General features: G+C 42.5%; 1 protein-coding gene across 5 annotated transcripts in view; it reads left to right on the forward strand.

Annotated features, from left to right (window-relative positions):
• The first annotated feature begins 4,456 nt into the window (after positions 1 to 4,456).
• Positions 4,457 to 24,435, forward strand: part of PARN (poly(A)-specific ribonuclease) — a 184,352-nt gene continuing 164,373 nt past the window's right edge. Inside the window, exons 1-7 of one of the 5 annotated variants that reach the window (XM_044936077.2) lie at positions 4,457 to 4,622; positions 4,956 to 5,033; positions 8,570 to 8,649; positions 9,126 to 9,193; positions 9,279 to 9,360; positions 15,431 to 15,491; positions 23,943 to 24,108. In XM_044936077.2, coding sequence (XP_044792012.2) covers positions 4,604 to 4,622; positions 4,956 to 5,033; positions 8,570 to 8,649; positions 9,126 to 9,193; positions 9,279 to 9,360; positions 15,431 to 15,491; positions 23,943 to 24,108 — 554 coding nt within the window. In that variant the 5' untranslated portion in view covers positions 4,457 to 4,603. Of the gene's footprint in view, positions 4,699 to 4,955; positions 5,034 to 8,569; positions 8,650 to 9,125; positions 9,194 to 9,278; positions 9,361 to 15,430; positions 15,492 to 23,942; positions 24,109 to 24,435 lie in introns of all 5 variants that reach the window. The other 4 variants (XM_006049765.4, XM_025275252.3, XM_006049766.4 and 1 more) reach the window with 4 other exon arrangements.

Below are 24,435 nucleotides of genomic sequence, written 5' to 3' on the forward strand. Positions count from 1 at the left end.
GTTCATTTACTTTGTAACATGTGTCGGAATTTCCTTCCATTTAGAGGTAGAATAATATTCCATTGTATGTATACACGACATTTTGTTTATCCAGTTTATCTGGTGACGGATACTTGGGTTGTTTCCGCTTTTTGTCTATTGTGAATTATGCTGCTATGAATATGGGTGTACATATACCTATTCAAACCTCTACTTTCAGTTAGTTTGGGTGCATGCCCAGAAGTGGAATTGCTGCATTACATTTGATAATTCTATTTTTAATTTTTAAAGACAGGCCATAATGTTTTCCATAGGGGCTGTACCATTTTACATTCCCACTAGCAGTGGGCAAAGTTCCAATTTCTCACCTAATAGGTGTGAAATGAAACCTCATTTTGGTTTTCACTTGCATTTGTGATGTTCGGCATCTTTGCATGAGCTTATTGGCCATTTATATCTTCTTTGAAGAAACATTTAAGTCCTTTGTCCACTTGAAAAATAATTTTATTTATCTATTTATTTCGGCTGTCCTGGGTCTTTGTTGCTTTTCTCTAGCTGTGGTGAATGGAGCCTACTCTCTAGTTTCGATGCTAGGGCTTCTCCTTGTTGTGGAGCTCAGGTTCTAGGGTGCGCAGGCTTCAGTAGCTGTGGCTCCTGGGCTCTAGAGCACAGGCTCAATAGTTGTGGTGCCTGGGCTTAGTTGCCCTGTGGCATGTGGAATCTTTCCAGACCAGAGATCAAACCCCTGTTTCTGGCATTGGCAGGCAGATTCTTTACAACCGAGCCACCTGGGAAGTCCCACTCCACATGTCCATTTTTATACTGGATTGTTTGCTTCTGTGTTTTTGGGGTTGTAGGAGTTCTTTTTGTATTATGGATATTAACCCATTATCAGATATATGGTTTGCAAATATTTTCTCCCATTTTATGGGTTGCCTTTTCACCTTGTTGGTAGTGTCCTTTGAAGCACAAAAGTTTTAAATTTTGATATAATTCAATTCATTGATTTTTTTTCTTTTCTTGCTTGTGCCTTTGGTGTCATAGCCAAAAAAATCATTGCCAAATCCAATGTCATAAAATTTTGCCTATGCTTTCTTCTAAAACCTTTATAGTTTTGGCATTTGCATTTAGGTGTTTGATTTACTTTGAGTTAATTTTTATACAGTGTTAGGTAAGGGTCTAAATTCATTCTTTTGAATGTGGATATTCAATTTTCTCAACACCATTTATTGAAAAGAGTATCCTTTCCTCATTGAATGACCTTGGCATCCAAATCATTTGAATGTATATTCAAGGGTGTATTTGTGGGCTGCCTACTCTATTTCATTAGTCTCTATGTCTATTTATGTCAGTGCCACACTGTTTTGATTAATGTAGCTTTACTCTAACTTTTGATAATTATTGAGCTTAAATTACTTAAAATTTAAGTGGCCATATGTGGCCACTACTTTCTATCTAGGACTTTCAAAGCTGATACCAGTAGGCAGAGAGATATTTCAGATTTTAAGTTTGACTACTTGTATTGGTTTTCACATTTACACAGACACTGCTGCTTACACTAAGAATAGAGGACATAGCTAACTATATATAAATTTCCTATGAATGAGGAGCGGAAAATGGACTTGTGGCACCTGGTGGGGATAATATGGTCACACTCTTACTTGTTCTTTAGGGTACGTAATATTTTCTTTTTGGGGAAAATAGTTATTTTCTTTTCAAAAAGACCAAGTGGTTTATACTCAGCATTTCTCCCAAACCTAAGGGGTGAATTCAGGGAAATGTGACAGCAGGTCAGAACTCTGATCATAGCTTATTGACATATTTATTTCTACAGTGCTTTACAAGTCACATACATTATCAACACTGATCCTAAAACTGATTTAGTGGAAGAGAAAATCGAAGCTTAGGAATATTGAATAATTCCATACCTAATAAACAGATAGTAAAGAATCTGCCTCCAGTGCAGGAGACCCAGGTTTGACCCCTGGGTCAGGAAGATTCCCTGGGGAAGGGAATGGCAACCCACTCCAATATTCTTGCCTGGAGAATTCCATGGACAGAGAAGCCTGACAGGCTACAGTCCATGGGGTCACAAAGAGTCGGATACAACTGAGTAACTAACACTTTCTCTCTGACCACTAACATCTTGACTGAGCCTTAGAAGCCAGATCATGTAACCAACTTCATACAGCTTTTGTGAAAGACCAAGGAGAATTCTCAGACAGCCATTTTCCTTTTTGGCACTTCTTTTTCTTGGGGATGGTCTTGATTCCTGTCTCCTGTACAATGTCATGAACCTCCATCCATAGTTCATCAGGCACTCTGTCTATCAGATCTAGTCCCCTAAATCTATTTCTCACTTCCACTGTATAATCATAAGGGATTTAATTTAGGTCATACCTGAATGGTCTAGTGGTTTTCCCCACTGTCTTCAATTTAAGTCTGAATTTGGCAATAAGGAGTTCATGATCTGAGCCACAGTCAGCTCCTGGTCTTTTTTTTGCTGACTGTATAGAGGTTCTCCATCTTTGGCTGCAAAGAATATAATCAATCTGATTTCGGTGTTGACCATCTGGTGATGTCCATGTATAGAGTCTTCTCTTGTGTTGTTGGAAGAGGGTGTTTGCTATGACCAGTGCGTTCTCTTGGCAAAACTCTATTAGTCTTTGCCCTGCTTCATTCCGTACTCCGAGGCCAAATTTGCTTGTTACTCCAGGTGTTTCTTGACTTCCTACTTTTGCATTCCAGTCCCCTATAATGAAAAGGACATCTTTTAGGGGTGTTAGTTCTAAAAGGTCTTGTAGGTCTTCTTAGAACCATTCAACTTCAGCTTTTTCAGTGTTACTGGTCAGGACATAGACTTGGATTACCGTCATATTGAATGGTTTGCCTTGGAAACGAACAGAGATCATTCTGTTGTTTTTGAGATTGCCCCCAAGTACTGCATTTTGGTCTCTTTTGTTGACTGATGGCTACTCCATTTCTTCTAAGGGATTCCTGCCCACAGTAGTAGATGGTGATTACAGCCATGAAATTAAAAGATGCTTACTCCTTGGAAGGAAAATTATGACCAACCTGCTGCTGCTGCTGCTGCTGCTGCTAAGTCACTTCAGTCGTGTCCGACTCTGTGTGACCCCATAGACGGCAGCCCACCAGGCTCCCCCGTCCCTGGGATTCTCCAGGCAAGAACACTGGAGTGGGTTGCCATTTCCTTCTCCAATGCGTGAAAGTGAAAAGTGAAAGTGAAGTTGCTCAAGTCCTGTCCGACCCTCAGTGACCCCATGGACTGCAGCCCACCAGGCTCCTCCATCCATGGGATTTTCCAGGCAGGAGTACTGGAGTGGGGTGCCATTGCCTTCTCCTAGACAGCATATTAAAAAGCAGAGACATTACTTTGTCAACAAAGGTCTGTCTAGTCAAGGTTATGGTTTTCCTAGTAGTCGTGTATAGATGTGAGAGTTGGACTATAAAGTAAGCTGAGTGCCAAAGAATTGATGCTTTTGAACTGTGGTGTTGGAGAAGACGCTTGAGAGTCCCTTGGACTGCAAGGAGATCCAACCAGTCCATGCTAAAGGAGATCAGTCCTGGGTGCTCATTGGAAGGACTGATGTTGAAGCTGAAACTCCAATACTTTGGCCACCTAACGTGAAGAGCTGACTCATTTGAAAAGACCCTGATGCTGGGAAAGATTGAGGGCAGGAGCAGAAGGGGACGACAGAGGATGAGACGGTTGGATGGCATCACCGACTCAATGGACATGGGTTTGGGTGAACTCCAGGAGTTGGTGGTGGACAGGGAGGCCTGGCGTGCTGTGGTTCATGGGGTCACGAAGTGCTGCGAGGTTCATGGGGTCGTGAAGAGTCAGATACGATTGAGCGAATTAACTGAACTGAAGGTGAATTCTTTTGACCAATCCATGTTTATGGAGCATCTGCTCGTGTCAGGAGTGTTGTAGGCTCTGGGAATCAACAGCAAACCAATAACCAACATAAAACTCCATTATGCAGGACCTCATCAGTTTTGCTCACCATCGTATTCCCAGTAGCTAGTGCCACAGCTAAGGGTCTCAGCTTTGCGTTCCCTGTCGCCTCTGCAAATAACCCTCTTTCCCATTATTCTTATTGCAGCATTCTGCTCTTTCTCTTTAAACAGATCTTCGGATTTCCAAGTGGCAAATTTGAATCTTGCCTGACTTTCCGCTCGTCCCTCAAGTTAAGCGCCAATAGGGTTGGGCATCTTGTCTTTTCTATTCACCCCTGTATCCCCACACCATACAGGGTGTCTGGCACATAATTGGAACTCAGGAAATATTTCCTCATCAATCGGATGGCTGTCAGGTCACTCAAACTTCTCAAGTAAAAGGCCCAAGTCTGGTCGTCTCCAGTGAGACCACGCCTTGGAGAACTTCGATAGCCACGCCCCTGCTGCCTCCCGGGAACGAAACCAACCCTTGGCCCCGCCCCCGCAATGACGCAGGCGCACGTGACGCGCGCCGGCGCGCGCTGTTTCCGGAAGTCGCCCCCGTGATCGCTGCCGCGGCTGCCAGCGCTGTCGCCGCGGAACTTCGCGAGTGGAACGGTCGAGGCGGGCCCGGGCGGGGCCGGAGGCCTGGCCACTCCGCAGAATGGAGATAATCAGGAGCAGTGCGTGTCCGCTGTACATCTCCCCGCCTACTCGCGGCAGTTCCTCACCCGGCCTGCTAGGCCCGCACCGCGGCAGGTCTACTTGACCCGGCCTTGGGCAGAGGCAGTCCCCTCAGGGGTTTGCTCCCCTTTTGCGCCTCTTGGGGCCTTGTTCGTATCTGGCCAGTGCACCCCTCGGGGCTTATACCCCTCTGCTCTGTGCACCCCTTAAGGACTTGTCCTCTCATCCCAGGATCCTTGGAAGCTCCCCCTCCCTCCTTCCCTATCCCCCTAGGAACTCGTGGGCAGGAAGCCAGGCCACCGATTCTGAGCCTCTTCTCGGTTTCTCCGCAGATTTTAAGAGTAATCTTCACAAAGTGTACCAGGCCATAGAGGAGGCCGACTTCTTCGCCATCGATGGGGAGTTCTCAGGTATCCCTCGCTTGCAAGCTCGAGGCTGGCACCCTGCAGTGCATAGCCCAGCCTCCTTCAGCCCGCTACCCCTACCCCCCACCCCTCAACCCCCACCCCCGCGCCCTCCTGACCTCTGGCCTGGGCTTATACCTGCTGGTCGCTCTTCCCTGTTTGAGTTTTCTGGGTCAGGGTGCATGAGTCTCCACGTTTCCTCTTAAACGTTTCAAAAGCATGAAAGAGGTGCAGTGGGTTTCCTGACTGGGTTTGTGGTGGTTCGAACTCTTGAGGGTTGCGGATAAGAGACTACGGTTTTGATGCTGCTGAAAAACAGCTGGACAAAGTGTGGGACAGAGCTTGAGAGTTAGGGTCAGGCCTTTTTTGGTTTGTGGTGAAATACACATAGCATAAAATGTATCCTTTCAACCATTTTTAAGTGGTTTTAAAAGTTAAGTGACATGTAGGACATTCACACTGGAATGCCACCATCCCCACCGTCCATCTCCACAGAACTTTTTCATTTTCCAGAACTGAAATTCTACGCGTTGAACAGTAATTCCCAGCTCCTTCCTCCCCTCTGCCTCTAGCAATCATTGTTTCCATCTCTATGAATTTGACTAGTTTAGACATTTCCTCTAAGAGGACTCATGCAATATTTGTGCTTTGTGACCGACTTGAGGGTTGGACTTCTGCAGATAAATGAGGGTATTCCTTTAGGCATTAATGAAAGTGTTCATTGCCTGCCCACATGTATCTAGTACTTAGATTGGTATAACTAAGGGTTATAATTGCAAGGTTCTTTTTTTTTTTTTTTTTGGATCAAAGGTATCCAATTTTTGGTAAAGATAGCCATTTTTGCTACAAATTGTACATGTTTCAAAGACTTCAGCTCTTTCTAAAGGAATCCATGTTGGGCATAATCTTTTTTACTGGGCATAATCCATTACTGGATTATAATTGCTTAATTATATAGTTATATATATTGGAGAAGGCGATGGCACCCCATGTGTACTCTTGCCTGGAAAATCCCATGGATGGAGGAGCCTGGTAGGCTGCAGTCCATGGGGTTGCTAAAAGTCGGACACGACTGAGCGACTTCCCTTTCACTTTTCACTTTCATGCATTGGAGAAGGAAATGGCATCCCACTCCAGTGTTCTTGCCTGGAGAATCCCAGGGACAGGGGAGCCTGGTGAGCTGTAGTCTATGGGGTCACACAGAGTCGGCCACGACTGAAGCGACTTAGCAGCAGCAGCAGTTATATATATAATTGTATATAATTATAATTACTGAATTATATTCAACCAATTGTATCAGTTTCAAGTGTAGAACATAGTGATTTGATATTTTTATACATTATGGATTGGTTACCTTGCTAAGTCTAGTTACCATCTGTTATCATACAAAGTTCTTGTCAGATACATTATTGGCTATATTCTCTGTGCTGTGACTTACTTATTTTATAAGTGAAAGTTTGTACCTCTTAAACCCCTTCACCTATTTGGCCCCCCCCACTCCCCCCCCCTACTCTGGCAACCATCAGTTTACTCTGTATCAATAAGTATCTTTGTTTCTTTCTTTTTTTTTTTTAAGATTTCATCAGTAAGTGAAATCATCAGTATTTGCTTTCTTTGTCTGACTTATTTCACTCACTTAGCAGAGAAGCTATGGCACCCCACTCTAGTACTCTTGGCTGGAAAATCCCATGGACAGAGGAGCCTGGTAGGCTGCAGTCCGTGGGTTCCCGAAGAGTTGGACACAACTGAGCGACTTCACTTTCACTTTCCACTTTCACGCATTGGAGAAGGAAATGGCGGCCTACTCCAGTGTTCTTGCTTGGAGGATCCCAGGGACGGGGGAGCCTGGTGGGCTGCCGTCTATGGGGTCGCACAGAGTTGGACACGACTGAAGTGACTTAGTAGTAGTAGTAGCATGGTACCTTCTAGGTCCATCCATATTACAAGGTTTTTTTTCTTTCTTTTTTGTGGTTGAGTAATATTTCTTTACACCAATTCTTTGCAATCCCATGGACTGTAGCCCCTCAGGTTCCTCTATCTGTGGAATCCTCCAAGCAAGAATACTGGAGTGGGTAGCCATTCCCTTCTCCAGGGGATCTTCTCAACCCCTGGTCTCCCACATTGCAGGCAGATTCTTCACCATCTGAGCCATCAGGGAAGCCCCATGTATGCATATATATGTGTGTACACACACACACATATATAGCATCTTCTTTACATATATATAGGATCTTTATCCATTCATTTATCCTTGGACACTTAAGTTGCTTCTGTCTTTGCTATTGTAAATAATGCTGTAGTGACTTAGGGATGCATATATCTTTTTCAGTTAGAATTATTGAAGAAAAAATAATTTTTGTTTTCTTCTGATAAATATCCAGAAGTGGAATTGCTGGATCATATGTTCGTTCTATTTTTAATATTTTGAGGAAGCTTTATACCGTTTTCTATAGTGTCTGCAGCAATTGACATTCCCACCAACAGAACATGACAGTTTCCTTTTCTCCACATCCTCGCCAGCACTTGTTATTTCTTGTGTTTTTGAGAATAGCCATGCTGACAGATGTAAGTTGGTATCTCAAGATTGCTGTGATTGTTCGGGGTCTTTTGTGGTTCTATACAAATTTTAGAATTATTTGTTTAGTTCTGTGAAAAATGCCATCAGTTCAGTTCAGTTCAGTTGAGACACTCAGTCATGTCTGACTCTTTGCGACCCCATGAATCGCAGCATGCCAGGCCTCCCTGTCCATCACCAACTCCCGGAGTTCACCCAGACTCATGTCCATCGAGTCAGTGATGCCATCCAGCCATCTCATCCTCTGTCGTCCCCTTCTCCTGCCACCAGTCCCTCCCAGCATCAGAGTCTTTTCCAGTGAGTCAACTCTTCGCATGAGGTGGCCAAAGTACTGGAGTTTCAGCTTTAGTATCATTCCTTCCATAGAGATTGCATTGAATCTATAGATTGTTTTGGGTAATATGGGCATTTTAACAGTATTCTTCCTGTTCATGAGCATTTCTGTTTATTCATGTTTTCTTCAGTTTCTTTCACCAGTGTCTTATAGTTCTCAGAGGACAGGTCTTTCAGCTTGGTTAAATATATTCCTAGGTATCTTATTCTTTTTGATGCAGTTGTCAATGGGATGGTTTTTATAATTTCTCTTTTTGATAGTTTGTTATTAGTGTATAGAAATTTACAATGGATTTCTGAATATTAACTTTGTATACTGCAACTTCTGAATTCATTTATTAGTTCTAATAATTTTTTGGTGAGATATTTGTAGGGTTTTCTTTATTTGAAATCTGTTTTAGATACTGAAACTATCCATTCTCAAATTGAAACATTTGTATTTCTGAATTCTTTATTATAGGGTTTGGCTTGTTAGCCTGCGAAATTCGTGCTAATTTTGAAAAAGTGAAGTAAAGAGCACTTCCAATTAGTTTTAATTCATAAAAATATGAAATTATAGAGCCATTGAATAGTTGACTGACATTTTTCCAATAGCATTTACTAATAGGTTAAAACTTTTTTTCTTAAAATCTAGGAATCAGCGATGGACCTTCAGTCACCGCATTAACAAATGGTTTTGACACTCCAGAAGAAAGGTATCAGAAGCTTAAAAAGGTAAGTGGGTGTGCTAGAAAATCTTATTTTTTTTCCCCATGTTGGTCTTGCATATGTTAAATTATAGAGGAATAAAATCATCAAACTTGTTTATTAACTTCTCAACCCCAGCTATGAAATTATATTTAGTGGTGTTTAAAACAACAGCAAAAATAATTGTTTGCTGGAAAACATTTTGGGGAAGGTTTAGTATTTTCATTGTTAATTTGATTTATAGGAAATATGATGTGGTTATTTTAATCATTTGGAAATAGGTTTACTATGATGCTCTGGATGATGCATAAATACTTAGTTGGGAAAATATTAAGAAATGTATATAAATTAATAATGCTTCTGATAGATAATCTGTAATCTGTTTGGATCAGAAGTATTCTGCCAAAGTCAAGTAATCAGAAAACCTACCTGATTGCAAATACTGTTGCTCAATGTCGACTATACAGCACTGTTTTGACAGATATTTTATTTCCCTTTTCCAGCATTCCATGGACTTTTTGCTGTTTCAGTTTGGCCTTTGCACTTTTAAGTATGACTACACAGATTCAAAGTAGGTTGTTTTAACAAGTGGTGGGAATTCTTGTGTCATGGCATAATGTAACACCCTAAATCTCCTTTTATCTTATTTTCTCTAGGTATATAACAAAGTCTTTTAACTTCTATGTTTTCCCGAAACCCTTCAATAGATCCTCACCAGATGTCAAATTTGTTTGTCAGGTTAGTAGTATAATTGAGGTTTTTTTTTTTTTTTTTCTGTTATGAGTCCCTGATGAAGCCGTGTGGAAACATGGAATCAGAATTCTCTTTAAAATTTGGTTCTATAACCAACTTTGCACGTTAGGCAAATCAGTTTACCTCACTGACCTTCAGTTTTAGGGTTATAAATAAATCATACTCCCATCTTTTCTTTGACCTGAGAGTGAGTTAAGGAATAAGATGTGAGAGACAGGCAGAGGGAACATGAACTTTATTATAAGTAAAGCTGAATTTGAGACCATGACTTTGTACTGTGGCTCTTTGGGGGATTTTTTTGTCTTACCCCTGAACTGAACCTACAGATTAGGACTTGCAGGTTTTTTCCCACCCCATTCTCACTGCATGCCTCTCCAAGGGTAGACCTTTATTTTCTGGAGGAGCGGAGTATGTATGTATCCTCTTTGAAAAGAGCAAGCCTAGAAGTGAAAGTATAGTCACTCAGTCGTGTCTGACTCTTTGCGACCCCATGAACGCAGCCCCCAGGGTTCTCAGTCCATGGGATTCTTCAGACAAGAGTACTGGAGTGGGTTGCCGTGCCCTCGTCCAGGGGATCTTCCCGACCCAGCGATTGATCCCAGGTCTCCTGCATTGCAGGCAGATTCTTTACTGTCCAAGCCACCAGGGAACCCAGAAGGGGCTAAGTTATATGTGCTCAGTTTCTTTTCCCAAGCTTACCAGTTAGGAAAGAGAGGGTAGAAAAAGACCACTGTTACCTACTGAGGAGGAGAGGGCTGACTTTATGAGCCAAGGGAAGGATACAGGGAGGGTCCCTTTTAGAACAGCCAGTTCAGAGTTGTAGCTGATCTGGTGGACATTCAGTGAATGTCAGCTTCCCCTTTTTTCTCTCTTAATAATCTGATTAATGGATAAGGAGATCATTGATCTCCACTGATAAGGAGAATGTCAATTAGTGTCTACCATATGGATATGTGATGAAGCCTGAGTTTTGGTCTTCTCTTCCTTAGAATCTTATGCCTGAGCTTCTCTCCCCAGTAACATTAGTTCCTTTGAGTCTTCCCATCTGTCCCCTTTCCTGCATCTAAGTAGTAACGCAGTTAAGAAAGCCTGGAGGGTAGGCTTCTGAGTGACTGAGTCATGTCAGATTCTCTCTGTAATGAGGATGTAAACAAATGAAACAGCATTCATTGTATGTCTGGAGCTGGAGAGAAGGTAATTTTAGTCTTGAAACCAGCATTTTTCTTAAATTAGCAGATAAACTATTGTTGATATTTCTTTACCTTGTAATAAGTTCAGTTCAGTCTCTCAGTCATGTCCAACTCTTTGTGACCCCATGGACTGCAGCACTCGAGGCCTCCCTATCCATCACCAACTCCTGGAGTTTACTGAAACTCATGTCCATTGAGTTGGTGATGCCATCCAACCAATCTCATCCTCATTTAACAACTATTTACCAGTCACCTGCATATAGAATACTTCATTAAACAGTATTTGTAGATTTTCTCTGAGAAAGATAGGTTCAGTTTGGACATTTGTATGGATGTAGTTTTCCAGTGGTAGCAGCAAAAGACAGTTCCTTAAAGTGGATTCCATGGTTTTAGCCAGGGATTAATCAAATGCACACAGTGGCAGTGAGACATCTTAGGGATGACAGTATGTTCTAAAAGACCAACACAAACACAGTTACTCTAGGAAATCAACTGGAGACAGATCAGGAGAACCCTACCCATCATACAAAACCATCCTGTGACTACACCTGGAACACTTCATACAGTTCTAATAGCCCGCCACTCCTTAAAAAAAAAAAAAAATCATAGACTTGAAGACAGGCCAGAGATTAATGGGCTCAAATGGTGCAGTTCTCTATTCTGGAAAAACAAAGGCAGAGAAGAGGTTGAGAAATAGTAAGTAAACTTGGCAATTGTATGGATAAGGTAAATGATAGTATCTCTGAATTTTTTTTCTTGTCCTCCATCTAAGGTGGATTTTGTCTTGTTTAAAATTCTATGCCTACAGCAGAGTCGCATCTTAAAAGGAACTTAGCTTCTAGAGTCAACGAGTAGGGTGAAGATTGTGTCTGGTTAAAAATCGATCTCGAAAAGCTTTTATTATCCTTAAAGCAGGGAGAATTGGGGGGCAAAACAACTTACTATGCTACCTGAAAACTAAGTATCTGTACACACAATGATCCATGCACACTAGGCAGGATGTGGAGGAATGGACCCCCTGTGAGCCATGCACACTCCCGGAGCACGTGCCCATCCAGGTGAATTGCAAGGCATCTGCGTTGTCTTCACTTCCTTTTTCTTCTGTTCTTTTTTCTGGCTGAACATCTGTAGTTGAGTTCATGGAGGAAAATATATACATGGTCATGAAAAGTCAAGACACTGCAGCTGTCTATAGAGTAAAAAATGTTTCTTTTTTTTAAATAGCCTCTCTTCCCCCATGCCACTTCTTTCCCTGTTTCACTCCTTTTGTGCCATATATATGTATACTGCTGTGTCTACATATGTATATACACACACACACACACAAACACAATTTTAGGTTTTTCCTTTAATATACGCAGAGTCATAACATTCATATTTTATATAACTTGCATTTTCTATTTAACACAGTGTCTTCATATTTCATAATACAGATGTATTATAATCGATCTAATTGGAATTGGAAAGTTTTCCAGTGGCTCCCTATTTTAAACAGTGCTATAGTCAGTGTCCATGTGCATGTGTCTTGGTTGTATATAGGAATTTTTTTTTTTTGGCTGAATCAACATATGTTTTTTAAGCTATTTTTAAAATTTATTTTTAATCGGACGATAGTTGCTTTACAGTGTTGTATTGGTTTCTGCCATACAATAACATGGATTAGCCATAGTGTACATATATCCCCTCCCTCTTGAACCTCCCTCCCCTTCCTCCCCCACCCCATCCCACCTCTCTAGGTTGTCACAGACTAAGTTTCAGGTTAAACTCCAGGAATGTTTTTATTGGATGGCTTTCCCAGGAGGGGAATTAATGAGTCATAGAACTTTCAGATTTAAAATTTTGATAGATGCCTCAAATTGTCTCCCCTAATATCTATGCTTATCTTTTGATTCTTGAAAATGGTACATTTAGGACAAACCAAAGATAGTGTTTAGTATATTACAAATAAAGTTTGTTGGTTTGAAGTGTTTTTTCTTTATTATGGTAAAAAAAAATCTATAACCTAAAATTTACCATTTTAAAAGGCTTGAAGTTCAGTAGCACAGAGTAGATTTTTTGGTGCAGTCTAAAGAGTATTGTTTGAGTAGAAAATAAATAGCTTCAAAAAGGGGATATGTGATCTCTGACTCTGATTTTTAAAGAAGAAAGTTAGGATATTTTGGAGTCTAGTGACAGGAGGGGTAAAAATGCCTTTCCATAACCCATCTTTTGGTGTCTCTGTTGGTGATGGGTATTAGGGGAGCAGAGTTATAAGAATACTGAGGCATGGAAGGTAGAGGGGCTTGTGGCCTAAGTCAGAAGGCACTTGGTCTTATTTCAGAACAGGATGAAAAGGGAAGATATAGGGGAAATGGTTGCTTACTTCACACCACAGAAAACCTAGAAAACCTAGAAAAGATAGAAAATGATATGCCTGTATCTATGTGTGTGTGTGCGCGCGTGCACATACCTATGTATATTTGATTAAGTTGCTCATATTTTAAAAGAACTTGTGTCAGGTAATAAAGATACATAAAGTACATAAAAGTATATACAATATATAAAACCTTTTAACCTAAGATTAAAAATAAGTAAGTGAAAAATTGGAAGAAAAGAAAAATGAGGGTGTGATTACTGTGTTATGATTAGAACACAGAATTCATGCCAAAGAAAGTCTTACTTTTGGCTTACCTCAGAAGCTTGTCTCTGAGCTTCCTACCAGGCAAGACAAGGGGGAAACACACCATCAGTTCTGCGGCCCAAAGGATCAAAACGGACCAGGACTCAGGACCAGTTCAGCTTTCCTCAGATTAGAGACCCCAAGACATTTCCCTTTCTGTATCATCATAGTAGTTGCTCAGTCATGTCTGATTCTTTGTGACCCCATGAACTGAAGCCCGCCAGACTCCTCTGTCCATGGAATTCTCCGGGCAAGAATACTGGAGTGGGTTGCTGTGCCTTCTTCCAGGGGATCTTCCCGACCCAGGGATTGAACCCAGGTCTCCTTAATTGCAGGCAGATTCTTTATCATCTAACCCATCAGGGAAGCCCTCTGTTATCATAAAGAAGTCATTAATGTAGAAGACGTTGTCTTCAGCAGCATCTCTAAAGTGAATACGGTAATGAGCTTACTGGAACTAGGAGAGCATCCTCAGTCTAGACTGATGGTGTAACATCAAGTACGGCTCAGGAAGGGCCGCTCTATAAGGGGTCAGATTTAACTGTTCTGAATTTAGTTACTTCAGTTGCTCAGTTATGTCCGACTCTTTGAGACCCCATCGACTGCAGCACGCCAGGCTTCCCTGTCCATCACCAAATCACGGAGCTTGCTCAAACTCACGTCCATCGAGTCGTGATGCCATCCAACCATCTCATCCTCTGTTGTCTCCTTCTCTTCCTGCCTTCAGTCTTTCCCAGCATCAGGGTCTTTTCTAATGAGTCAATTCTTTGTTATCAGGTAGCCAAAGCATTGGAGTTTCAGCTTCAGCATCAGTCCTTCCAATGAATATTCAGGACTGATTTCCTTTCAGATGGACTGGTTGGATCTCCCTTGGACTTGCTGTCCAAGGGACTCTCAAGAGTCTTCTCCAGCACCATAGTTCAAAAGCATCAATTCTTTGGCACTCAGCTTTCTTTATAGTCCAACTCTTACATCCATACCTGATTACCGGAAAAACCATAGCTTTGACTAGGTGGACCTTTGTTGGCAAAATAATGTCTCTGCCATTTAATTTGCTGTCTAGATTAATCATAGCTTTTCTTCCAAGGAGCAAGTGTCTTTTAATTTCATGGCTGCAGTCACCATCTGCAGTGATTTTGGAGGCTAAAAGATCATGCCATGATCTTCATTTTTTGAATGTTGAGTTTTAAACCAGCTTTTTCACTTTCCTCATTCACTTTCATCAGGAGGCTCTTTAGTTTACTCTTGCCGTTTCCTGTTTGATCACTTCTAATTTACCTTAATTCATGGACCTAACAGTCCAGATTCCTATGCAGTATTGCTCTTTACAGCATCAGACTTTACTTCCATCACCAGTCACATCCGCAGCTGGGCATTGTTTTCTCTTTGTCTCAGTCTCTTCATTCTTTCTGGAGTTACTTCTCTACTCCTCTTCAGTAGCATATTGGACACCTACCAACCTGGGAATTTCATTTTTCAGTGTCATATATCTTTTTCCCTTTTCATACTGTTCATGGGGTTCTCAAGGCAAGAAATTGGAGTGGTTTGCCATTCCCTTCTCCAGTGAAGAACTCTCCACCATGACCCTTGCGTCTTGGGTGGCCCTTTACAGCATGGCTCATAGTTTCATTGAGTAAGACAAGGCTGTTCTGACTTAAAACAAGAATAAAATTAGAGAAGCTCAGTGATGTTTTCCACTCTTCAGTCAGTTGAGTAAGGATTTTGTGAAAATTTTCCCATTCTTGTGTATTGTTACTTGATATTTTTGCTACCTTTACTTTTGTATTTTGACTTTGAAATAGGTGTTTAATAAGTCTCTTTACTGGGAATTTTTCTGTATTATGATGTTGAATGTAAAGAACATCCAATTAAGATTTTGGGCTTCCAGAATCTAAGTTGAAGTGAATATTGATACCTTATAATTTGCGCATTTGTTCCCTTAAACTTGAACCTGGGGTGAGATAATAAATGTTGGGTAACAAAGGATATTTCTCTTATAAACTATAGGGGAGAAGCCCAGATAGTTGAAGTGAATGAATGGACAGTTCAGCAGCCGTGGCGTAGAAACCCCTTGTCCTCTGACCCGTGGCATGCTGCCCCCTTGCCTGGTTGCCTTCATTTACTCCCCAGAGTTCTTTCTCTGCTTCTGTTCACATACCTGCCATGAACATCACTGAAATGCATGTTCTATTTACTCTTGTTTCAGAGCTCAAGCATTGACTTTCTAGCAAGCCAAGGATTTGATTTTAATAAAGTTTTTCGCAACGGTAAGATTACATGTGACCTCTCTTCAGAGCTTGTAAATCTGGATTCGTTTGAGAATTATCTTTCTGTGCGTACTGTCTGAGACAGAGTCTCGGATTTCCATTCCAGCCTATGCAGCCGTTAAAGTTTTTATTGTGCCCCACTATTGAAGGCCTGGTCAAGCATGAATGGCACAGGAGAGGAGCTGCTGCCTCATTTAGCTCTAATGAGGCCTCTTGAGCCCCAGATTCATTGAGTGGAGCTTGTGCTGTTACTGGTATGACTCAGTCGCCTGGCAGACTCCCTGTGGGGTATGTGTCCCTGTTATCTTTCACTGAGACAAGTGCTGCAGTGTCGCATTTTCAAAAACAGCCATGTTTCAGTAACACTGTGATGGTCTTTGGAGGAAAAAATTCATTTCTGACGGCTAACTTGCTGGTGTGATGCGCTGACCAGCAACCTGGCGGGGTGGGGAGACCAAGTCCTAGTCCTTATCCCCAGCACAGGGCACGATCCCTCAGAGAGGTGATTGTTAAATATTTAATTAATGAACCCTGGACGTTCAAGCACGTCAGAGTGGCTTTTTTTCCTCCATTCATTTATTTTCTGGAAAGTGCCTGGGAAAGCCTCTAAGCCTGTCTTGGTCCCAGCAGTATTAAGTGCCTGCTGCTCTAAGGTCAGTAACTACTTTTCACTTAATTTTTCTTGTAAACTATGTTCTTTCCCATGGTGGATGTGTTACTGAGTGAGGTAGGGAAGGAGATATTTCTCAGCAAAGGTTCTAGAACATAGGCTTCAACTACAATCTCTCTCCCTAAGCATGATCTCCTTGTAGGGTCTTTAGGACCATGTCATGTTGTTTGTTAATTGCTTCAGTGGTGCTGCGTCTTCATATCTACTGATGATTTTGATTTTTGGAAATGCTAAAAAAATTTTGAATCCAAACTGCTTAACGTAGTGGGTAAACCTGCTGGATAACACAATTTGGGTATAACAAAGTAATTTTATTTCCTGTGGCTCATGCTTGACTCTGAAAGCCACTATAAAATACAAATTCCACATGTAATTAGAGCACTATGATGGAATGTGTGCAATTTTTTTTTTTTGGTGCACTGTGTGGCATGTGGGATCTTAGTTCCCTGACCAGGGATCGAACTTGTGCCCCCTACATTGGAAGCATGGAGTCTTAACCACTGGACCATCTGGGAAGTCTTATCGCAGAAATGTTTTGAAGGAACTACTTTAACCAGATTCCTTTGAATGTGTTTTCCAGCCTGAGGATTTTATTTTCATAGGAGAGAAACAGCTAAATAGGAGGATGCTTCATTTTCTAGTTTTGTACTCAGACCTTGGAGTATTTTAGTCACAACTGCATCAGGGCTCCCAGGCCATCTGTTATTACTGAGGCTCTTATCCCTGTGCTTTAAATCTGACCCAGACCTTCACTTCTCTTCCTTATTAAATCTTTCCACTCTAGGGTTTGCGCATGCCAGAACCTTTCCTTCTGGCAGTCTCCTTGGAAGTACCTCTGACTTCCTTGTCTGAAGTGGAACCAGGTGACTGCGGTTACCATTCTCCCAAGCACAGATGGTTTCAGCTCTGTTTGTGCAGCCGGGCAGTAGGCCCGCCACCTTCAGTCCATCTGAGTTCTTCTCAGGAGCCATGGCTCTTACCAGGGCTGTGTAACCAGCTCTGCCGTCCCCCTTCTGCTGACGTCCTGGGCATGGCCTTCACCAGAAGCCTAGACTTTGGCTCATCTTGCTCTCTATTCCTATCTCTCTCCTCCTTTCAGATGACTCCAGCATCCACACAGAGCACCTGCAAAAGCTCTGTCGCATCTGCTCCCGGGAGGTCAGCAGTCCTCGCTTCTGCCTCCCCTTAGCTGTCCACTCCTTTAGTGGCATCATGGGTCTTATCAGCAGGCACTGTGCCCGCCTCCATCATTTCTCCTTGACAGCGCCTCCTCTCGTCCTTCACATCCACTTGGCTGCCTCATTTCAGCGGTTGGTTGATCTCCGTTGCTTTCTCACTGTCAGTTACCTTCTACTCTCTGGTCTAGGCTTCTCTCCTTGTCCACCTGGTCCATTATTATCCTTTCTTCTTCCCCTTGCTCCTCTCCGCATATTGAACTCATCTAGCTAAGTCCTAGGGACGGGGGAGCCTGGTGGGCTGCCGTCTATGGGGTCGCACAGAGTCGGACACGACTGAAGCGACTTAGCAGCAGCAGCAGCAGCAGCAGCTAAGTTCCAGCCTTAGTTGGTTCTGATCGTTCACTTTCTTTCTTCCTGAGCATCTGCGTATTGTAGTAAAATGGGACATACCTGAGCTCATTTGTCACTTTAAATTTATGAGCACAAGCATCAAGTAAGGACTCCATCATGCTCAGAAATCCTACTTTTCTGACTTAGAAATTCCCTTTCCGACTTTCTACAATATCAGTATTTTTACCATCTCTCTCTGGGCCTCCCTCTCAGCTGCTGGTCATGCCTCAATGAAAATAGAAGCCAGCAGGCAAGAGCCAGTTTGTGTTCTTACCACCAGACCCACAGATCTCCCCGCCGAGCCTGGGCCCGGCCTTTTCACAGGTATTCCTTAGAAGGCTAGTCCCTCCCTCTGTGTCAGGCACTGGCTCTTCAAGTTTGCCCTTCTGTCTGCTGGATGTTTTCCCTTCTCTGCTGATCATACCATCAACCTTTGTAAACATTCTTTTAGTGCAGAGCTCCTTAATCTAGTCCATGGGCCGCTTTCCTGCCATAGATAGAGTTCTGGAGTCTGTGAATCTGGGGAAGGCAGTGAGGAGTTGACATCTATATTTTGTCTAACCTTTAACTGAATTTGTTCATTTCTTCTGTTAGGAATGTAGGCAACCCAGCTGCATTAGCAGTAGCAGGAAGTTTGTCCTCAAGTGAAATCCTAGGTATCTTCAAATGGCATTTTCGTTTTGGTCAATATCTTGAATATTGTTTGCCTTCATCAGTACTTTGAAGTTATCATAGTTATTTCACCTGCCGTTAGGTCTTTAAAAAAAATTTATGTATTTAATTTACTTATTTGGCTGCACCACATCTTAGTGCAGCACTTGGAATCTTCGATCTTTGTTGCAGCATGTGAACTCAGTTATGGCATGCCAGATCTAGTTCCCTGACTGAGGGTTGAACCCGGGCCCCCTACATTGGGAGCACAGAGCCTTAGGACCAGTGGGAAAGTCCCTGCCGTTAGGTCTTCTTAATTTCATATGTTGACCAGGAAGCTGGTATCTTATATTACTATATCATAGATATAAAAAAAAGTTCTTGGTAACTATTTCAATATAATTACTTTTCTTTATAATCTTGTGTATTTTATTTTATGCGTTGGAAAACATCATTTTGAGGAAGGGCCTGTAGATTTCACCCGACCACCAAAGGAATAGGTGGCATGTGAAGATGAATCATGCCTGTGGGAATATCTCTATCTCAGAATAACTCTAAGCAAAGCAAACCCATCCCCCTCACTTGACTCCACATCCCCAGCGTCCCTTCTGGCCTGTGATGCTCCCACTCGGAGGAAGGCATCTTGAATGAGGTGTTTGCTCTCGCTGTTCCCGCCTCTTCCCCTCTGGTTTTCTCTTCACCCGCCAGAGCCGGTCTGCTGTCCTCAGCCCTCCTCGGACTTGAGGTTGGGTCATATGCCAGGATCTCACACCTTGTGGATCCTTTTTTGTCCTCACTCAGCCTGTGGTGGAATTTGACCGGGCCGATTGCGCCCTCCTCCCCTGACGCTCTCCCCTGGCTTTCAGACTCTTCGTTCTGTGCTTTTCCTCCTGCCTCCCTCTGGACTCCTCCGCATTCTGAGTGACTGTTTTTCGTCTCACCTGGCTTCAATGTTAGTCTCATACATTCCGTGGTTTCATTTACTTTTTATTACTAAATTCTTATTTTGAAATAATCTCCGGCTTTATAAATGTTGACAAAATACCTCGGAGAGTTCCTGGTACCTGCCCTCCAGTTTCCTGAATGTTGGCATTATACTGTTTGCCTTGTCGTCCTTTCTCTCATTACATGTGTGTGTATAATTCCCCCCCCCAAACCATTTTCGAGTAAGTTCCAGACATGACGTTTCTTTATTCTTAACTACTTCAGTGTGCATTTTCCTAAAAACAAGTACCTTCTTTTACACAGTACAGTAATCCAAATTAGAAAATGGATGTTGCTCCAGTACTGTTACCACATTTACAAACCTAATGTATATAAGTTTTGCTACTTAGATTAAAAGAGAAAAACAACTACTCCCCATCCAGATTCAGTCTGGGCTCACATGCTGCACTTAAGCTGTCATATCTCTCTGCTCTTTTACAATCCAGAACAATTTCTCAGTCTGTCTTTGATTTCAGTACCTTGACAATATTTTGTAGCGGAGGCTAGTTTGTGGCATGCCCCTCAATTGGGACTTTTTTGATGTTTCCTCAGCCAAGTCTACAGGCATCCATTCGTCTTGGGCAGAGATACTGCAGATGTGTGCTGCTCAGTACATCATATCAGGAGAATGTGGCACCAGTGAGCCGAGTTACTGAGATTATAGCTTTTCTTTTTATTTTTAGCAAAACACACGTACATCATCTGTTAACCATTTCTAAGTATACAGTTGGCTGGTATTAAGTACATGCATATTGTTGTGCAGCTTTTGGTGTTTGTAATGTTGATCAGACTTCTTCAATTAGGAGTAACAGGCAAATTTGGCCTTGGAATACGGAATGAAGCAGGGCAAAGACTAATAGAGTTTTGCCAAGAAAATGCGCTAGTCATAACAAACACCCTCTTCCAACAACACAAGAGAAGACTCTATACATGGACATCACCAGATGGTCAACACTGAAATCAGATTGATTATATTCTTTGCAGCCAAAGATGGAGAAGCTTTATACAGTCAGCAAAAACAAGACCAGGAGCTGACTGTGGCTCAGACCATGAACTCCTTATTGCCAAATTCAGACTTAAATTGAAGAAGGTAGGGAAACCACTAGACCATTTAGGTATGACCTAAATCAAATCCCTTATGATTATACAGTGTAAGTGAGAAATAGATTTAAGGGCTTAGATCTGATAGATAGAGTGCCTGATGAGCTATGGAATGAGGTTCGTGACATTGTACAGGAGACAGGGATCAAGACCATTCCCATAGAAAAGAAATGCAAAAAAGCAAAATGGCTGTCTGGGGAGGCCTTACAAATAGCTGTGAAAAGACGAGAAGCGAAAAGCAAAGGAGAAAATGAAAGATATAAGCATCTGAATGCAGAGTTCCAAAGAATAGCAAGAAGAGATTAGAAAGCCTTCTTCAGTGATCAATGCAAAGAAATAGAGGAAAACAACAGAATGGGAAAGACTAGGGATCTCTTCAAGAAAATCAGAGATACCAAAGGAACATTTCATGCAAAGATGGGCTCGATAAAGGACAGAAATGGTATGGACCTAACAGAAGCAGAAGATATTAAGAAGAGATGGCAAGAATACACAGAAGAACTGTACAAAAAAGATCTTCATGACCCAGATAATCACGATGGTGTGATCACTGACCTAGAGCCAGACATCCTGGAATGTGAAGTCAAGTGGGCCTTAGGAAGCATCACTACGAACAAAGCTAGTGGAGGTGATGGAATTCCAGTTGAGCTATTCCAAATCCTGAAAGATGATGCTGTGAAAGTGCTGCACTCAATATGCCAGCAGATTTGGAAAACTCAGCCGTGGCCACAGGACTGGAAAAGGTCAGTGTTCATTCCAGTCCCAAAGAAAGGCAATGCCAAAGAATGCTCAAACTACCGCACAATTGCACTCATCTCACACGCTAGTAAAGTCATGCTCAAAATTCTCCAAGCCAGGCTTCAACAATATGTGAACTGTGAACTTCCTGATGTTTAAGCTGGTTTTAGAAAAGGCAGAGGAACCAGAGATCAAATTGCCAACATCCGCTGGATCATGGAAAAGGCAAGAGAGTTCCAGAAAAGCATCTATTTCTGCTTTATGGACTATGCCAAAGCCTTTGACTGTGTGGATCACAATAACCTGTGGAAAATTCTGAAAGAGATGGGAATACCAGACCACCTGATCTGCCTCTTGAGAAATGTGTATGCAGGTCAGGAAGCAACAGTTAGAACTGGACATGGAACAACAGACTGGTTCCAAATAGGAAAAGGAGTATGTCAAGGCTGTATATTGTCACCCTGTTTATTTAACTTGTATGCAGAGTACATCATGAGAAACGCTGGGCTGGGAGAAACACAAGCTGGAATCCAGATTGCCGGGAGAAATATCAATAACCTCAGATATGCAGATGACACCACCCTTATGGCAGAAAGTGAAGAGGAACTCAAAAGCCTCTTGATGAAAGTGAAAGTGGAGAGTGAAGAAGTTGGCTTAAAGCTCAACATTCAGAAAACGAAGATCATGGCATCCGGTCCCACCACTTCATGGGAAATAGATGGGGAAACAGTGGAAACAGTGTCAGACTTTATTTTTCTGGGCTCCAAAATCACTACAGATGGTGACTGCAGCCATGAAATTAAAAGACATTTACTCCTTGGAAGGAAAGTTATGACCAACGTAGATAGCATATTCAAAACCAGAGACATTACTTTGCCAACAAAGGTTTGTCTAGTCAAGGCTATGGTTTTTCCTGTGGTCATGTATGGATGTGAGAGTTGGACTGTGAAGAAGGCTGAGCGCTGAAGAATTGATGCTTTTGAACTGTGGTGTTAGAGAAGACTCTTGAGAGTCCCTTGGACTGCAAGGAGATCCAACCAGTCCATTCTGAAGGAGATCAGCCCTGGGATTTCTTTGGAAGGAATGATGCTAAAGCTGAAACTCCAGTACTTTGGCCACCTCATGCGAAGAGTTCACTCTTTGGAAAAGACTCTGATGCTGGGAGGGATTGGGGTAGGAGAGAAGGGGACGACAGAGGATGAGATGGCTGGATGGCATCACTGACTTGATGGACGTGAGTCTCAGTGAACTCCAGGAGTTGGTGATGGACAGGGAAGCCTGGCGTGCTGCGATTCATGGGGTTGCAAAGATTTGGACACAACTGAGCGACTGATCTGATCTGATGAGTCTTGCTTGAGACAATTATTGTTGCTGACAAATGATGATTTTTCTAACTTCATCATTTGTTCCACAGTTCGTTAACTGTCCCATGACTTGTAATGCTCCCCTTCATCCTGATGACACCTAAATTTGTATCTCAACACCTTTCTCCTGAGCTTTAGGCTTTTATTTGTAGCTCTTCACTTATATGTACATCCCTAGATGATCTAATATATCCAGGAGGTAGCTTTTGGCTTTATTGGGACAACCATGTCCATTTATTTACCCGCTGTGCATGGCTGTTTGCATGTTAGAAAGATTTTGAGATCTCATGCCACAGAGATCTCCATGTGGCCCATAAGCCTAAAATGTCTATTGTTTGTCCCTTTAAGGAAAGGTGTACTGATCTCTGATCTAAGCGGTTATCTCCTGCCTGGACAACCACAGTGGACAGTTCTTTCTGGCTGACCTCCCTACTTCAATTCTCATAGGAGTCCAGATGGTCTTTTAAAAACATGGAGCAGGGCTTCCATGGTGGTCTAGTGGTTAAGAATCCGTCTTGCAATGCACATGGGTTTGATCCCTGGTCCAGGGAGATTCCGTATGCAGTAGGGCAGCTAGCAGGCACCTCACAACTACTGAACCTGAGTGAGCTCTAGAGCCTGTGCCCGCTGCAGCTAGAGAGTAGCCCCTGCTATCCACAACTGGGGAGAGCCTGTGTGCAGCAGTGAAGACCCAGTGCAGCCAAAAATAAATAAATAAATATTTTTTAAAAAGCACATGAAGATGTGGAGCAGATAATGTGATTATTGTGCTTAAAACTTTCCAATGGTATCCTGTTGTTCCTAGAGTAAGTAAATTCTTACCGTGGCCTCTAAGGGCCCGTGTAATCTTGCCCCATCCTGTCCAGCCTGACGTTACTCCGTTCTCCTGCTTACAGCTTCCTTCTTCTGGAACTGTTTGTGGAACAGTCCAAGCGTTTCTGTCCTTCAGGCATTTATGCCTGCTCCCTGCCTGAAATACTCTTCCCCCGGCTCTTGCATGTCTGATCCATGCTCACCTTTTGGGTCCTCCTGCCCGGTGGCCTTCTCTGGTTGTCCTAAGGTGTTCCCTTCACTAGCAAGCAGGATGCATCCCCCTTGTTCATCATTAGCTCAGTGGTGCCTGGTACAGTGCCTGGCACAGTGTGCATGCCAAGTCACAGCCTGTTGAGAGATGAATGAATGAACGAGTACATGGAATGAAGGAAGTAGACATACACGTTTCAAAATCACTTGCTTTTTCCATTGGATTTTTTTTTTTTTGAGCTGTAGTCAAATATGGTCTTTCCCGAGTCTTTTAGTCTCTGTGGTTTGTTACAAAATTTTTTATGATAAACAGTGACCTCTGCTAATGCACGCTTTTAAAAATTCTGTTCAGGAATTCCATACTTAAACCAGGAAGAAGAAAGACAGTTAAGAGAGCAGTATGATGAGAAACGTTCGCAGTCCAACGGTGCAGGTGCTCTGTCCTACACATCTCCCAACACTTCAAAGTGTCCCGTGACAATTCCTGACGATCAGAAGAAGTTTATTGACCAAGTGGTGTAAGTTCCTAAACTGAAACCAGACGTGCGATTAGACGTGTGTCTTGGGGCAGGATTGATGCCTGTATCTCAGGCTTGTGCTACACACAGAAGTGGGATGTGAGGGCAGGATTTAATTGTGGCATACCTGAGTTTGTGTTACATGTTGTTGTTCAATCGCTAAGTTGTGTCTGTCTCTTTGTGACCCCATGGACTGCAGCATGCCAGGCTTTTCTGTCCTTCACTGTCTCCCGAAGTTAGCTCTAACTCATGTCCATTGAGTTGGTGATGCCATCCAACCATCTACTGTCAGTTGTAAATTGAGCTCTGTGTACTGTGCGCAGAATT

This window comes from Bubalus bubalis, chromosome 24, assembly GCF_019923935.1.
Source record: "Bubalus bubalis isolate 160015118507 breed Murrah chromosome 24, NDDB_SH_1, whole genome shotgun sequence".
NCBI lineage: Eukaryota > Metazoa > Chordata > Mammalia > Artiodactyla > Bovidae > Bubalus > Bubalus bubalis.